Source organism: Protopterus annectens, chromosome 1.part1 (genome assembly GCF_019279795.1).
Source record: "Protopterus annectens isolate FY-2018-M chromosome 1.part1, PAN1.0, whole genome shotgun sequence".
Taxonomy (NCBI): Eukaryota; Metazoa; Chordata; order Ceratodontiformes; family Protopteridae; genus Protopterus; species Protopterus annectens.
In genome coordinates this window covers 1575084219-1575102656 of record NC_056726.1, presented here as the reverse complement: position 1 = coordinate 1575102656, position 18438 = coordinate 1575084219, and the positions used below count along the sequence as shown (strand labels likewise).

Here is an 18438-nt window from a genome sequence, read left to right as displayed (position 1 = left end):
TGCTGCCTTAAACCAGGCCTCTGTTACAGCACAAATGTCAATGTTCTCCATTTTAAGGAGTGCTTCTAGTGAGTGCATTTTGAGATTTAGACTTCTAGCATTGAGCAGCATGACCCTCATACTGCATTTGTTTGTAACTGTTATGGTGGTAATTTGATCTTTAGAACACCACCAAAAAAGGAACTATAGGGGTGGCAAGAGCCTTGGTCAGTACAGTATCCGGAATCCCAGGGGTGACAGATGCAGGCCATCTCTGTTAATGCATCGAGTTCTGTCAGTCATGTCATCCCAGGCAGACAGATACTGGATCCCCTTAGAATGACACCAGAAACTTAGCCAGTTGTTGAAATAAATCATTTTCTGCTTGTACTGTGGTATCATTCTGGGTGATGATAGGATGCTTCTCAAGGCTTGGGTCATACCTGCCTGGGCTACATAATCCAAGAGCTCTTCCATTTCTCTTTTCATGTAGTACAGGGAGGTACGTCTCAGGTCATTCACACCCACATATACAGTGACAGAGTCATATTTGTACATGTTGTTGAGGGACCTGAGTGTATGCGTCATGTGGCAGATCCAGGTGCCTGACAGGCAGCTGACTGTTACTTTCTCCTTATTCAACCTGAGTGGGACATCAGTGTGCCTCACTATCGAGTCACCTATGACTAGTGTGTTGGGCATGCTGTTTTGCCTTAGGGGCTTTGGTTGAGTGGCACACTGTTTAGGAGCGTTATGTGTCTTGTGATTAGTGTTGTGTTGTGGTGGGTGAGTGCGTTTCTGCCTTGGAGGTCTCTGCTGTTTGGGTAGAGTTTTACTGAGAGTCTCCACGAAGGTGGGTGTGTGGTTTGTGTTTTTATGTGAAGGCAGTGATGATGTGTGTTTTGGAGGGCTATGTTTTCCATGTGGTGTGGTGCAAGTGTTGACCATCTCCTCTTGACCAGCTATTCTGGTCTTGGCTGGAGAGTGCGTGGCTTCCTCTTTGGATATATAAATGCATCTCTCGCAAGTTTGAGTGTTGGGAGGTTAAGAGGAGAGGGTTGTCAGTGTACATGAGGCAGTTGCTGCATTGCCTCAGGATGCCCAAGTTTACCAGGTTAATAGGAGAAAGCACAGGGAACTGCCCTTTAGACATGCCTGGAGGGGTGGCATTAATTATAAGTACTGGAGCTGTTTCCTTGTAGAACGTTTAGTGCTGGTAGCACTTTTGTGTGCTAAAATAATTCCTGCAAGAAGTCTGGTAAAGTGCTAAACTAATAAGCCAGTAAAAGTATAGGAGAGGAGAGAACTAGTAGATCTAAGGAAAAAATTGTATCTGGACTAGACTAGTTACAGGAAAGGTGGGAAACAAGCGGAAACACAGACTTTTAAACCAAAACATTGAAAGAGAAGGAAAAACTGCCCAAACGGTCAATAAACTACAATTTCTGGGCCAGAAACCACTCCTCTTGTGGTAGATCGGCTATCTAGTGCTTACCACTCCCACTGATAAGCTAGAAGGATTCCCTCCAACACAGAAAGGCTTGGGGGGGCTCAGAAGCTTACAAACAGCCCTGGATACATCAAATCTGTATCTGGACTAAACTAGTTACAGGAAAGGCGGGAAACAAGCACAAACATGGGCTTTTAAACCAGAAAGTTGAAAGAGATGGAAAAACTGCCCAAACTGCCAATAAACTACAATTTCTGGGGTAGAAACGACTCCTTTAGTGGTAGATAGGCTATCTAGTGCTTACCACTCCCACTGATAAGCTAGAAGGCTTCTTTCCAACATAGAAAGGCTTGGGGGGGGGTGCTCAGAAGCTTACTAACAGTCCTGGATACAGCAAATCTGTATCTGGACTAGACTAGTTACAGGAAAGGCAGGAAACAAGCTTAGATTTTTTTTCAGAAAACAGCTAAAACAGCACTAAAAACAATTGAAAGTGCAGTGCAAGCTACCACACTTGAGTGTGTAGCAGTATTAAAACAAATACAATTTAAATGAATGCAATTTATTCAAAATATATTCTGAACTGAATTCTGTTGTTGTTTTATTTAACTGTGAATAGTTAAAAAGTGCAAAAAATATACTTAGCTGAGAAGCACACTCAGTCAGAACACAAGGAGATTTTTTTTTTAGTAAAGTGCAAAGGGAGAAAGGAGGAGCAGAAGATAATTCAAGGTTAAGAACCTAAGTGGGTTGGCCTTCTCAAATGCTCTCTCTGTATTAGGTAGAATGAACACTAGACTGGGAGGTGTGTCCCGGATCAAATTTACAGTAGGGGCGGGCAACTGCAAAGCCACCAATTGTAACAACACCACAGGAATGGTGGGAGGGAGAAAAACAGTTTCAGAACAGATCAGAAAACAGAAAACAATGCCAGCAAATATATAAATAATTCAGTCAAGCAAAAATTAAGACAGTACACAACTCCGAAAAGATAAAGTACCAAAAATATACTTATCAGTTTGTTTGAGAAGTACTCGTCAGTCAAAACACAAAGAGATTCTAAATGGTATGCAGGAATTTACGAACAGGGACTATTTTATAAATCAGCAAGCATTGAAACAATTAGATAACACAAACACTATTAGACCAGTTATACCAACTTTAAGAACACCACAGGAATTGGGAGGACCAGTTTCAGAATAAATCAGAAAACAAAAAACAATGCCAGCAAATGTATATAATTCAGTCAAGCAAAAATTAAGACAGTGCAGAACTCTGAAAAGTTAAAGTGCCAAAAATATACTTATCAGTTTGTTTGAGAAGCAGTCTTCAGTCAGAACACTAGGAGATTCTAAATGGGAAGGCAAGAAAGTCAATTACTAGAAAATTATATGGTCACAGGTGGACGCAGTTTTCTAGTTAGTGCCTATCCAGAAACCAGGGGCCTATCAGGAAGTTTTTACAATTGATGCTCAGATACTTGTATGAGATACTTTCCTCTGGCCTTGCTTTTATTTCACTACAAAGATTCATCTTGCTGCCATTTCAGCATGCCTCTTTCTTCTCTGTCTATGCTAAAACAGTTTCTGAAATGAGTTTTATACATGAGACCTCCTCATAAACAGGTTGCTCCTCCTTGGGATCTCAACTATGTGCTGGAAAAACTGACTAGGTCACCTTTGAACCTGTGCATCAAACTGATTCAGTGTTCTTGAATTGGAAAACTATGCTCATCATTGATTGCTCTGACATCTGCAAGAAGAGTATCTGAGTTGTAAGCTCTCATGATGGGTGAACCAAACCCCTCATTCATCCCCAAAGTGGTTTCAGAGTTTACTTTGAATCTAGCCATCTATTTCCTAGTTTTCAACCCAGAACTCAAAAAAAGGCAGGGAGAAAAGATTCTGCATACTCAGGATGTACAGAGGCAGCTTAGGTACTGTATTGATTGAACCAAGCCATTTAGAAAAGCTTATCAGCAATTTATTACTTGTCAAGTGGTAGAAAATGGAACACTTGTGTCCAAACAGACAGTTTCCAGGTGGTTGTCACATTCTTTTTGAGCCTTGCCTTTTTGATGCATACTGAAAAAGGGTGGACTCCATAAGCATGTTTTTCTATGTCAGTTTAAAAGTGGTATAAAGTAACTAAAAACATTTTTTCTGTGGAAAATTTGTGTTTATTTTACTTTTGTGTGCCTGGCATAGTATTTTAAAGTGCATTTTACTGTTTTTCTCTATCAAAAAAGCAACTTTTGTGGACTGGTAGTGTTTACCAGCAATTACTGTTGTCTTCCCTGGGAAGGAGGCACCATTTTTGGCTTGACCATGTAATAGACTGTGGGTCTCATGATCAGTCCGTTTTCCAGCCACAGAAAGAAAACTTAAGCAAACAGCCTTTGCTAACACAGCAGGCTAGCAATTTGCCTCAACTACAGGTGGGTGACTGTGATGTGACTAGTTGTCATACAGCAGACCACTCATCTTTTACCCTGGATCCTCTGTGGCTGTAGTGGTACCCTCATTTGTTAAGGGAGAGCCACTCTCATCGGTCCTGGGACAGGGAACAGGGAAAATATTCCTATTGTGTCAGAATGTTGTGCCCATCCCTGTGAAAACTGCTGCTACCATTAGTAACACAGTTGGTCCCATTTTTTCTGTCAAAAAGAAACAGAAAATCAACCATGTATGTACGCCTCCTCAGTTTTCATTGGATAGATTTCCTTAGACAAGAGTAGTCTACTCAGTCTGACAGAGTATAATTCAGACCACTGATCCTTCTTGTAAAGTAGTTTCTGGCAAGAGAAAGAGAGATTCCACTTTTCCTGAAGGGATTCAACATTCTGAATCTGAATAGGATGGTGCAGGGACTGATAATGTTTTTTTTCCTCAGATTTCTGATTCAGACTAAGAGGAGTTGCTCCATTTCGGATTCTCCCTGTGGGTGTTCTCATTCTTTGTATCTGTTGCTAGCATCTCCCAGTGTTTTCAGTGGGAAAACACTGAGGTTTCTCAGTCCCTCAGAAAGTACAGAAGGACTTTCCAGAACCTACAGCCATTCCTCCTGTTCTGTCTGTTTTACAGGATGTTTGTTTTGTACTTGAAATTTTCCTGAGAATCAGTCAACTGACAATAAAAAGGTAGATAGAATGTATAAACTTCCTCAGTCTTTTTTTTTTTTCTATGCTAGTCCCAAAACTGACCCAGCAGCCATAGTCATAGTTGATCCCACTTCTGTTAAGCACTTAGGTAATTCTAATCCTTCTCTTTCTGATAATAATGGGAACATTGTTGATAGATATGGGAAAAAACTTTAATTTTTGAATTGTCAGGCTCATGTTTTAAAGTTTATTCTGACAAATTGTGAAAGTATGAGGAATGTTTTATTTGCAGTTTCTTCTTGTGAGGGAAAATCAGCTTTAAATAATTTAGTTTCTTCTATTGCACATTTCACTACTCACTGTTTACAATGTGTGTATGACTCCTTTGATACTTCTTCCAGGGCTATGTCCACTGACATTGTTTTGATGACGTTTGCATGACTGCATTCTCAGAACCACGCAGATGTTAAAATGAGATTTTAAATTCTTCCTTGGCTAGAGGTTTAGCCTTTGGCCTCTCTGCTGCATAGGTGATAAAAAATTGTGATGAATGGGGCAAGCTGATCCATGGAATCTCTAAGATTTTTCAGCCCTCCTTTTTCAAAATTTCCAAGGTATTTTCTATCTCCTCAATATGCAGTCTCGACAAAATACAGATAAACAGATATTCAAAAAGAAATGGGAAGGGGGTTCCAAAAAGAAGTTTTGAACCGCCTAAAACCAAGGAAACTTCAACAAGTCTGAATGACTGTTCAAGAGACCTTGTGAACCCTTCCCATCCTGGTCCCTTTTTTCGTCAAGAGTCTGTGGGTACTTTGTTTTTTCCAAAGGGGATGATTATGCACTTTTTGGCATTTAGCTTGAGGCCATGGTTTTGATACCGGGTATCTGTCTCAGTGAGACTCTTTTGGAAGATGTCTGTGTCAGCCGGAGAGTCAGTTATAGCACCTAGTTTGCAGTCGTCTGCAAACTTGGTCAGCCATAGTCCTCCTGTGCTTGCCTGTACCTCTGAGAAGTATATGCTGAACAGGAGGGGTCTTAGGACTGAGCCCTGGGCAACGCCACTTGTAACCGGTTTAGAGTCAGACCTAGCTCCTGCAACTCTTACCATGTGGGCACTGTCCGTGAACCAGTTGGCAACCCATCTTGTGACGTAGGGGTTTATGTTCAGGCAGGTGAGCTTGTCTATAATACCAGAATGAGGAATGGTGTTGAAGGCCTTTGCAAGGTCTAGGTAGGCTGTGTGTACCACCTTTCCCTCATCTATAGCCTTGGTAACTGTCTCAAAGAAGTTCACCAGGTTTAGGAGGCATGATCTTCCCTAACAAAGCCGAACTGGGTAGGGTCCACTGTATGGAGGTTCCCAATATCTCTGTTAATGAGATCCATGATGATGTGCTCCATAGCCTTGCAGACCAAGCTAGTCAGGCTTATAGGGCGATAGTTCCCGAGGTCTGTTGTGGCTCCACCTTTGTGGAGCGGAATAACTGTTGCTTTGCACCACTCTGTGGGCACATTGCCTGTGGAGAGGCTGAGTTTGAACAGTGTGTTTAGGTGAGGGGTTAGTTCATCTTTGAGATCATGTAGAATGCAGCCTGGGACACCATCCAGTCCCATTGATGTTGTGTTTTTGGCTTTGGAGAGGGCTGTTTTAACCTGTCTGTCATTTCAGGGGCACTACATTCTTCTGGTATGGTTATGGGCCTTTTTGGGGGTGAGAGGGGGGTGAAGTTTGCACTGAACCTGTCTACCAGGATGTTGGCAATATCGGTTGGTTCAGTGTATTTTGTGCCATTCTGCACTAACTCTGAGCAGATCTGAGAATTGTCACTTAGATTCTTGACATAGCTAAATAATGCCTTGTGGTTATCTTTGGAGTCCTTGGCAATTTTTCTTTCGAAGCTCGCCTTGGATGATTTTATAAGAGATCATAGTTTCTTGCTGATACTGATCATGGATGTCTTCCCTTCTTGGGATTTTACTCTTTTCTGTACAATTTTCCTCCTTCTATTGTATAGTTTGTTTATGGCAGGGGTCCACCAGACTGGTTTCCTTTTCTTGGAGGAGTGAGTCTTAGTTTTGCTTGGGATAGCACGATCCATGCATTCTTGTAGGTGCCCATAGAGTGCATTAGTAAAGGATTTTGCAGCTTGGGCAGCGTTATCCTTTAGCATGGGGGCTTTGAAACCTTCTACACCAGTCTTAAGTAACGTGAAGTTTGCTTTTGAAAAGTTTTTCATGGTGGTTTCTTTGACCGGGGGTGAGGGTGGAATGTGGATATCCAGAGTGATTAGTTTATGGTCAGATCTAACCAGCAAGGGGTTGACCTCCAATGTGGAACACCGGTCGCCCATGTTGGTGATGACCAGGTCCAATATGTTGTCACCTTTGATGGGGGTGTTGACCAGTTGATCCAGGGCATTTGAGTTTATAAATTCTAGGAAATGTTGAGCAAGGGAATTAGTACTTGAGTAGTTCTCTCAGTTAATGTTTGGGTAATTGAAATCACCCAATATCAGGGTGTTTGATAGGACCTTTATGTTTCCCAGTGTTTCAGAAATGTGGAATGGGGGTCCTGGGACATGGTGGGTGATCTGTAGCAAGCTACAATTTGAATTGAAGTTTTGCCCGTTGTTAGTCACACGTGGATGATCTCCGAAGCATCGTGCTGTGCCACTAACCTGGAGGTATGGGTATCCTTGATGAATATGGATACGCCCCCACCTTTTGTATTTCAGTCCGGGTTTTGTGGCCGAAATGTATGGTATGAGTTGTAGCCTGGTAGTGCTGGGGTGCTCTCTGAAGCCTTAAACCAGGTTTCTGTTACTACACATATATTGATTTTCTCCATACTGAGGAGTGCCTCGAGTGCGTGCATTTTGAGGTTTAGACTTCTGGCACTGAGTAGCATTACCCTCAGTTTTTTGTTACTTGTGCTATTTACGGTGATGGGTTTGTGTTTTGAGCCTTGCCTAAAAAAAGGTACTATGGGGGTGGCAAGAGCCTTGGCCAGTATTCAAAAGCCTAAGAGTGACAGGTGCAAGCCATCTCTAGCGAAGCAGCATGGCTTGTTGAGCATGTCATCCCAGGCTGACATACATGGGATCCCCTTTGAATGACACCAGAAGCTTAGCCAATTTTTGAAATTGATAATTTTTTTCTTTATACCATGGTATCATTCTTGGTGAGGCAGGATGCTTCTCAGGGTCAGGGTCATACTGGCCTGGGCTACGTGATCAGAGAGCTCTTCCATATTTCTTTTCATGTAGTCCAGGGAGGTACAGCTCAGGTCATTCAAACCAACATGGACAATGACAGAGTCGTATTTGTACTTGTTCTGGAGTGACCTGAGTGCTTGTGTTATGTGGTGGAACCTGGTACTCACTAGGCAGTTAACAGTAACCTTCTCCTTGTTTAGCCTAGTGAGTGGGACGTCAGTGTGCCTGACTATAGAGTCACCTATTACTAGTGTGTTGGGTATGTTGTTTTGCCTTAAGGACTGTGATTGTGTGGCACACTGGTTATGTGAAGTATGTGTTTCATGGTTTGTGTTGGAGGGGGTGGAGGTTGCTTGGATGTCTGCTATGGAGGTCTCTGTTGCTTTTGCAGATTTTTATTTAGAGCTCCCAAGTATGTTTTTGTGTATTATGTGTGTTTTTTGCCAGTGCTGGTTTCATAGGTCTATGTGAGACTGGTGGTGTGATGCAAGTAATTCCCTTCTCCTCTTGACTGTCTGGACCAGACTTGGGTTGAGAGAGCTTAGCCTCCACTTTGGCTGTATAATTGCTCTCTCTCATCTATTAGTGTTTGGTGGTAGGAGGAGAGGGTTGTCTGTGTACATGAGGCAGTTATAACATTGCCTCAAAATGCCCAGATTCACCAGTTGGACCGGAGAGTACACCTGAAACTGCCCTTTGGACATGCCTGGCTAGGTACAGTGAACTGTTTTACTGATTGGCTGGTAAGATCGAATAGAGAGCCTTGTCCTTCTCTACAGTATGGGGGGGGGGGGTCTAGTGCTAAGGTTTATTAGTGCTTGCTATGAGTTTCGAGCAAGTGCCGGGCTGAGAAGTGAATAGTTTGAGTGCTTAAGGTGAAAGTTTGTCTAGTTCTAAGGGAAAAATTGAAGAGTAGACTTTGTGGAGCCGGGAATAGTTACACCCTAGCTAACTGGCGCTGCCCAGAGTGCAAAACTGCACTAAACTAATGTGGGTTTTATAGCAGGGAAATGAAGAGATAGAAATTAGCCCAAAATGACCAATAAACTAATTTCTTGGCTGAAACCACTCCTCCAGGGAAAGATAGGCTGCTCAAGGCTCCCCTCTCTCACAGGTGAACAGAGAAACTTCCTTCTAACCAAGTAAGGTATGGGCAAACACAGAAACTTGTAACATAGCCCTGAATTCATCACTAACCTGAAAACTGGACTATACTAGCTTAGAAAGGTGGGAAAACAAGTATTTTTTTTTTTGTTTTTTTGTTTTATTTTTCAGAAAATAATGCAGATACAATAAAAAAAAACACTTTAAATGCACAGAAATGGCTATCACACTTGAGTGTGTAGCCTACAACAGTTTAACAGGTAATTTAAACACATAGGTGGTAGCCCCCTAAATACGGAAGACGTAATAAAGGATCTGGGAACCCAAGTAGATAGTAATCTCTCCTTTGATAATTGCATTGCCAAAGTGGTTAGAAAATCCTTCTATGTGGCCCATCTAATCACAAAAGGGTTTGCATCCAGATCAAAAGAGGTCATTGTGCCCCTCTACTCATCAATCATCAGACCCATCATAGAGTACAATACCCCATTTGGGATGTACTTTACAAGACATCTGCAACAGCTGGAAAGACCACAGAAGTAACTCACCAAGAAGTACCTCAAACAGATGCCCTATGCAGCTTGACTGAAGAGACTCCAGCTATACTCGGTTGCATACCACCTACTCAGAGGTGATCTCTGCCTGACATACAAGGCCATGTCCAACCTATAATTGATGGACATGCTCCACCTAAAGAAAACCATATCCCCTTGAGCCACACGCTCTAGGGATCTAAACCTCACCACAACAATAAATAGGACGTGCTGGAGGGATAGATTCCTGTCCCAGAGACTTCCCATGCTCTGGAACAAGATTCCAATCTACATTAGGCAGAGCTCCTCACTAACACTCTTCAAGAGAAACCTTGACGAGTGGATGGGAAACAGAAAGTATACCTCGAGGATCACTTCAGTGGCTCTGCTGGACAGAGGCACAGGAAACTAATCTAAGGAGGTGGCGAAAACCAACACATTCCGGCTAGGCTTATAAATGCCTTCAAGCAGATAGCCTAGTACCTACCTATGAACCTAAGAAAGCCTGAATCTTCATTTTTCCCTTTGGAAACTAATAGTTTCAGACAAACAGGTTCTGAAAATAATTCATCAGGGTTACAGATGTCAGCAGGAGAAAATTTCTCCATTTCATGGGGTCATTCCTCATCCTCCAGCTCAGAATCTTTTCTTTAAACCAGTTCTTCGTCACAAGATGTCTCAAGGATTGGTAAAACCAGTTCCTCCTTCCCAGGTGGGGAAGGGATTTTATTCAAGTATGTTCCTAGTGCCAAAGAAAGAAAAACACCTGTGATCAGTTTAGATTTCTTTTCCCTTAAACCTGTCTGTGATAGTGCCCAAATTCAAAATGATGTCACTTCACAACCTGCTACCTCTTCTTCCCCTTCCAAGTTTCCTGGCAACAAATCTGTCATAAACAGTATGTTATATACTAATTATATATGGATAGTAAACACATCACTTTGTTGCGATTACTAACCACAATAATTAAGGTGGGATGTTTGCCTATATATATATATATATATAAGGTTTAGTAGAGTAGATTGTTATCATTATATAGGTTGATGTTATACCGCTAATATTGCTCGCAGTTGTAAAATAATGTACAAGAGAACTGCTATATGATTAAAGCTCTTGGACTAACTTATAATATAACTGGGTCTATATTAGAATCTCAAAAGGACTAAACCGCAAACGCTCATATTGGCAAAAACAGAAAACATCAAACTCTTTATTGTGGGGGGCTGCACTCCCCCCACACACCCCCCGCTAACTATATATTCCAACTCCGAGATCGCACCAGTGAGGAAAGGGCAAATATACCACTCTCCACTGTACCGCGATCGCAAAAGACCCCCTTCAATGTCTGCCATTTTCGCTCATATGAGCGTTCGCGATTTAGTCCTTTCAAGGTTCTAATATAGACCCATATAACCATATCCTTGTAGTAACACAAATGGTAATTCTACTTAATTTGAATGTTAATGAGTAAAGTGGGCAATAACTATTATTACTTGCTTATGGTATGCACTCTTTAATGTCAGCTGTACCACATGTATATGTCTTGTTATCTTTTTCTGCATATTTTGTGAACAAATATTTAATAAAAAGAAATTTGATTAAAAAAAAAGTTTCCTGGGAATACTATACTTAAAAGATGCTTCTCATCACATCCCTATTCATCCAGACGTCAGATGTTTCTTAAAGTTTTGTGTGTCTGAATTCCATTATCAGTTCTCTCCCTTACCCTTTGGACTATCCACAGCACCATCAGTGTTTACAAAGTGCCAAGCTCCAGATCATTGCAGCCTACAGGGTATTCAGATTTTTCCATATTTAGATGACTTGCTTATCTTTGCAGAGTATTTTTCAGTGTCAGGAATCTCTCTCTCTTGGGTGAGAGATCTCTTATACAAGCTGGTATTCCAAGAGAATATTCAAAAGTCTTTCTTGACTCCTTCACACAAGACTGTGTTCCCGAGAAGTCAACTAAAGTCAAAGTCAAAGGTTAAAGTAAACTTTAATGTCATTTAGAACTACACACGTGTAGCCTAAACAAAATTTTGTGCATCAGCTCAATTCTTGAGATTACAAAGGAAAGTGAAACAACACATACAAGTAGAGGAAAAAACATAACTAACAAATATACTACTACTCCCAATACACGCAAGAAAGAGCAGAGACATTTACTAACATTGATATACAAAAAGAATACCCTTCCCTTAGTTAAATTAACTACCCTATTTAAAGTAATACAAAACACACTACAGATTGAAATGCCTAAGTTATTTGTCAAATATTGCACTTGAGTGAGTTAAATAATACTGATTATGGATATGATAAGTAAATATTGCACTTACTTAGAATATATGTAAGTATATATTGCACAAAAAATTATTGTACTAATCTAAATAAAAACTAAATGCCTCAATTCAAATATCTTTTCTTTCTCAGGAAAAATAGATCTTTAACCCTATTTCTAAGGCTTTCCATTTAGACTTGGTCAGTGTGAAGGATTATCTTGGGATTATGAATCTCATAGTATCTATGATTCTCATGATACTCCTGGCAAGACTCCACATGAGAAAGAGCAAGTAGTATCTGAAACTTATTTGGTTCCCGCATCAACACCCTTACCCAGTCCTGGGGTTTGTCAGAACAGAAGATTTTTGATATAGACAAAAAATATCATTAAATCCAGGTCTCCCCTTCTTCCTACTTGCTGTAAAGCAGTTAGTCAGCACAGCCACTTCAGACTTTGCTTGGGGAACAGTTTCAAGAGGAATGAAAGTACAGGGGGGTGGTGGGACACTAATGACAGATGCAGTCATCAAGGGGATGCTTGCCTTGATCAAGACACTCAACTGTCTTAACCCTGTTTGGTCCCAAGAACCTTTACAAGTAGTTACAGAGAATACCACAGTCATGTGGTACATCAGTAAGCAAAGGGGAGCCAGGTCTTACCCACTTTGCTGACTAGCCATGTTAACTTAGGATATAGCTTAACAGCACAATCTCACTCTACAGGCATCCTACATTTTGGCAGAGCAAATTTGTGTATCAGACAAGATGAACAGGTCAATGGCAGACTCTTATGAATGGAAATTAGATCAGGGGGTATTCCGAGATTTAATCCATGTGTGGGGATTTCCTCACGTAGACTTCTTTGCCTCCTCTCTGAGTGATTAGTGGGCAAGATTCTGTTCTAGTACTCCATGCATGAAAGCATGTAAGACAGATGCCTTTTCTTTTCCTTAGACCGGAATGTTCCTGCATGTTTACCCACCTTTTCCATTAATATCCAGGGTACTTTTGAACATTCGGAAAGAATCCCTCAAGATCATTGTGGTGACTCCGTTCTGGTCCAAGCAACCATGGTTCTCCCTGGTTTTGTAAATGGCCAAGAGTAGTTAACACAGGCTTCCTTACAGACTTGATCTACTCACAGAAAAACAGGAGTGTTTGCTACTCCCTGACATTATTTAACTTCAGTTGACTACCTGGATCATAGGGTCTTAATTCCTTTTAGGCTTCTATTTACTGAGGATATGTAGAAGGTATTAATGGAGGCAAAAAAGCCTGCAAGTAGAAAATCATATATTAGCAAATGGAAATGGATTTCTAGTTGTTGCCAACAATATAACCAACACCCATTCAGGGCTAGTTGTTCTCTAGTTCTTCAATATTTGTATGAGTTACTATCCTATGGCCTTTCTCATTCCTATATCAGTTTATTTATTGGGTATTTTAGAATGTCTGCCCACTGTTCCCCCTCTTTCAATGCAATCTGATGTTGAAATGTTCTTGGAAGGGGGTTTTGCATAATTGGCCTCCGAGAATACAGGTGACCCCTCCTTGGGATCTTAATTTTGTGTTAGAGAATCTAACACTTGTTCCATTTAAACCAGCTAATCTGTCTGACTTGAAATTCCTAACATGGAAAACAGTTTTACTGATTGCTCTGACCTCTACAAGAAGGGTATCTGAGTTGGAAGCTCTTATGGTTAGTCACCTCTATCACATTTTCTGTTAGGGATTGTATTTCTTTGAAAACGAGTCCTTCTTTTCTGCCTAAAGTAGTAAGCAAGCGTACTTTAAGCTAAATTAATCTGAAAATGAGGGAGAAAGGATACTCCCTACCTTGGATGTCCATACACAACTCAGGTACTATTTTAACAGAAATAAATCTTTCAGATCTTCAGATTAATTGTTCATTTCTTTTCAGGATAAGAAGACGGGACAACCTGTGTCTAAACAGATTTCCAAATGGTTGCCTAAGGTTATTATCTTTTGTTATATTCACTATAACAAAGCTATTCTAGACAGGGTCAAGGCCCACTCTACCAGGGCTTCATCTACTGCTTTTTGAAAATAGTTGGATTCTAGAAATATTACAGAAGCTGCCACTTGGACCTCTGTACACAATTTACAAAGCACTATAAGCTTGATTCCTTCTCTATGTCCAGATCAAGCTTTGTTAGGACTATTCTGCAGGGGCTCCTGGAGACTTCTCCTTCCACGTCCCATGTGTAGTTCACTAAGGTAATCTACCTATATAGCTAAGGCTACTGCAGCAGAGATCAATATGATGAGAGTAATGTAGCTGTGCAAGCAAAATTTATCATAACTGTAGATTTTCAAATGATCACTGCCACAGTAGCTGCTCACTCCTCCCACCCCCCCTTGTTTACTGCTGTGTTTTTTTATGCCAGGATTTGGACATTTATTTTTTGCTGTTCCTAGCATTGCTCTTTCAGGGATCAGTCTCCCTCACTCTACTTGCAGGAAAGCTCTAAAGGGCTTCATGCCCAAACTTGTCATTTAGTCAGCAGTGACAGTTTGGGTGCATAGAAGGTACCTTCATGCTTTGGAAGCTGTCTGGCTGTGATATCCTGGCCAGGATATGATGCTAAGGGTACTGCTGCAGTGATCATTTAAACATCTACTGTTATGGTTAGTTTTACTTACACAATTGTACTTTTTTTGGAAAGTTCCCAGCATACTTTGTTTTAGAATTTTATATGTCGCAATGTGCTTGTGCATTCTTTAGTCCACTGAACTACACTGCTGACCTTTATAGTAATATAATAGCTTTATACAACAGGGGGCCACTTTAACAGACTGACTGATTTTCTTTTATGCACTTTTTAGTTGCAACTGATATGGGATTTGCACTTTACCGAAGATTTTTCATTCGTGCACAGGGAAATTCAGTAAGTATAGAAAAACAGGCATCTGTCCTGAATGAAGGGGAAAATGAAATCATAAGAAATGTATTTTAATTGCTAACATTTGTAGTAGCAGAACTTTGAAAATATGTTTTTCTGCAAGGCTGCTTCTCTCACTGAGTACATGTGGGTCACACAGATACCAAACTTCATTTCAAAAGCAGATTTTCAATCAGTTTCCATCTTCCACCTCCCCATATTGGCATGTTATTGCACCATTGGCCATATGATCTACAAATATACAAATGCGGGTGATCTCTCACCTCCTCAGATTCCTCATTCCATAACGTAAGTTGTGGCCACAGTAGAGGACTTTTGTATTGCAAGCCACTGCCTGTAGAAACTCCTATGTTGGTAAGTGAAAGCAATTTTGTAGTTGGTGCCTAACCAACAACCAGGAAGTCATAAGGGATTTTGTACCGATACTCAAATATTTCTCTGAAATACTTTAGGCAGATTCAAGAAGTTTGTTCTTTTTCTTTACAATTTTGCTGCACTGTAAATGTGTAAATACTTAGTGTTTCTCTTTCTGTATTTTGGTATTTTCTGTTTACATATACTGTACTGTACTGTTCTTGTTCTCTACGTATTGTAGAAATAAACTATTGCCATACTGTGTTGTATCTCCCAAGCTGTTACAGAAATGGGTCTACTATGGATCAGTTCACTACCCCGGTTTATAAACATAAATAAATAAATAAATATTTTTTTTATTTATTTTTAACTTTACTAAAATAGTTTGTCAAAACCATTTCTTTTTTTTGCTTTTTCCTCCCACCCTTCCATCTTTTTTGCCAGCTCGGCCCTTGTGCCCCGTCCACACCAGATTAACCAACTACTCCATGCCCCCCTCAAACTTATTCTGGTAATCGCAGGGTTTGGTCATGCATCACAGGTAATGGGGCTTGGTACTTCTGTGCTTCTGTTGGGGGGGTCTTACTCTGGCCTACCCTGTTACTTTTGTCTCCCCTTTGTGGCAGTGTGGTATAGTCCTGGAGGGCATGCAGTGTGAGATTTGCAGAGTATTGTCCTGCCTCTGCAGCAACTCAGCCAAGGCTCACTGCCCAGTACTGGCCACACTTTCTCTGGCAATGTCCCTAGCCTCTACCAGGGATCATTGTCTGCAAATGCCCATGTACCACCCTTCCTCCCAGGATGGACCTGCCCATCACTCCCTGCTGCTTTGTCAGTTGCCTGAGATGTTAATCGAACCCAGGTCACCTGAGTTGTAATTAGGGGCTTTATCCCTTATTGCCACTGGAGTGGCATTTTTGTTATATTAATACTGCAGAAATAACATGGATTGCAGCAAAAATTGTTGAATGCAGTTTTTGTTAAAGCTTTTAAATTAGTCACCGTCATCCCCAGCACAGAAAGAGGTGGATGGGATGAAAGAGGAAGAAAATGGTATAGCAAGGTCACTTTTCTCAATGGGGAGGGTGTGGGCAGTGTGTGTTGGTACACACTCTCAGTGCTTGAATTCCTGACAGGGACTGGGACCTGCACCAAAGGTACATCTTCCAAGGGTCACAGTTCCTTGATTATGTGTAGATGCATGCATAGCTGTCACACAGCCCATTGGTTCCTTGATTATATGTAGATGCATGCATAGCTGTCACACAGCCCATTGGTTCCCTGATTATATGTAGATGCATGCATAGCTGTCACACAGCTCATTGGTTCCTTGATTATATGTAGATGCATGCATAGCTGTTACACAGCCCATTGGTTCCCTGATTATATGTAGATGCATGCATAGCTGTCACACAGCTCATTGGTTCCCTGATTATATGTAGATGCATGCATAGCTGTCACACAGCCCATTGGTTCCCTGATTATATGTAGATGCATGCATAGCTGTCACACAGCTCATTGGTTCCTTGATTATATGTAGATGCATGCATAGCTGTCACACAGCCCGTTGGTTCCTTGATTATATGTAGATGCATGCATAGCTGTCACATAGCCCATCAAAGACAGAGAGATTTGATATGGTGCAAGCAATATTTATGCAAAAGCAAAAGTCAAACTCATCAATATAAAGAAGGCAACCCTAAAGATATTCCAAGAGAAATACCGGCAAAAGCATCCAGATGTAGAAAATTTCACAATAAAAATAATATCACAAAGAGGGACTGTAGAAAAGAAAATTAGTAAAGTAGAAGTTAAAAACATAGAAGTTGAAGTTATGGAGTGCCTGCGAAGTGAAGGATTTGGTGTAGAAGGTCTAACACAGGTTACATCACAGCATGATGGAGTGAGTCCACAAAGTAAGGAGAAACAGGAAAATCAGGAGAAGTCTGAAGAAGAAATATGGACATGGGAAAGAAAAAGAGATTTAATATGGTGTAATATCTATGCACAGGAGAAAACAAAAGTAATCAATAATAACAGAGCAGCACCAAGGATATTTGAACAGAAATACAGGCAAAGGAATCAGGACATGGAAAACTTTACAATACAAAAAATAAAAAGACAAAGAGGAGAAGTAGAAGAGGAGATTAGTAATAGAGAAGATAAAGAAACCGAGGCTATGGAGTTACCTACAAAGTGAAGGATTCAGTGTAGAAAATCTAATTCAGAAAGCACCACAGCAGGATAGAGCAATGGACATCCAAATTAAGGGGCCGCCAGTGAAATGGGAAGCAATTGATTAGGTGCCATATGAAGCTATTTTGGAGCAGTCCTAGGAAACCAGTATAAATATTCACTTGAAGCTGGACACCAAGGGAAGAAACAGGAAGCTGTGGAAACTCTGACGCAATCAATGTTGAGGAGTGATAGGCCAGTGAGTTCCAATATGACAGAGCAATGGATGGCACAGGATGAAATTGAAGAGAATGTGCCACAGGAAGATGCTATAGAACTTTCTATAGAATGCCCGCAGGAAATGGAAAACAAAAAATGTGCCATCAGTTTAGAAGAAAATGAGCAAAGAGAAGAGTTGGTTGACTTAATAGAGATAGACATACTAAGATCAATGAAAGAAATAGACTGCAGAAGGTCAATAAAACCCAAAAAGTCAGAACTTTGATAAAACAAATGAACACAGTAATTAGGACTGTCCATAGTGATCCGGGTGATATAACAGAAGTAAACATGATATATTACTGTGCAGATAAATTATTAACTGATAAAGTTCTACCACAAGAACACAGGGTAGTGAGGGAAAGGAAGGGGAAAATCGAATACCATCATGGAAGTAACAAACAGAGAAAACTATAAAGCGATTAAGACAAGAAGTGTCACTGTTAGAAGAGTATAGAAGAGGGAACAGATCAACAAAAATACTTAGAAAGATAGACGTGATAAGAGCAATGCACAGTATTAGAACAGATCGGGATCTGTCTTGCACTATCACACATAACGAACTAAAAATCTCAGCACAGGCAGAAAAACTTTGAAGATACACAAATAAATATAAAGGAAAAGTACAAAATAAGCAAGTTATTGATGACCCAAAAACATGTTATAGAGAATTGGGAAACAAGGTAAAAGGAACTGAAATACTACCAAAAAGAAGACATAGATACATTTTGGAGAAATATTTATGAAGATCCTGTGGAACATAACAAAGATGCTAAATGGACCAAAAAAGTAAAATAAAGAATAAGAAGTTTAAGGGTACAGCATATGAAATGGGATGAAGTCACAACTAGAGAGATTGAAACAAAGTTAGGAAAAGTCTGTAATTGGAATATCCCAGGCCCAGATGCAGTACCTAACATCTAGTTAAAAGTATTAACATCTTTGCAAGAAGATTTAGCCATGAGTAAGAACTATTTTCTATGTGCACCCCAAACAGACACCAACCTGACTAACAACAAGAAAAACAATGCTCCTACTT

The 18438-nt window shown here is 40.6% G+C and overlaps 1 protein-coding gene across 4 annotated transcripts in view; it reads left to right on the top strand.

Moving 5' to 3' along the window:
- The window catches only part of RHBDL2 (rhomboid like 2), a 595588-nt gene that overhangs the window by 537992 nt on the left and 39158 nt on the right, over positions 1-18438 (top strand). For all 4 annotated transcript variants that reach the window (XM_044083432.1, XM_044083438.1, XM_044083448.1 and 1 more), the window contains one exon: positions 14515-14576. In XM_044083432.1, the coding sequence (XP_043939367.1) occupies positions 14515-14576 (62 nt within the window). The remainder of the gene's footprint in view (positions 1-14514; positions 14577-18438) is intronic.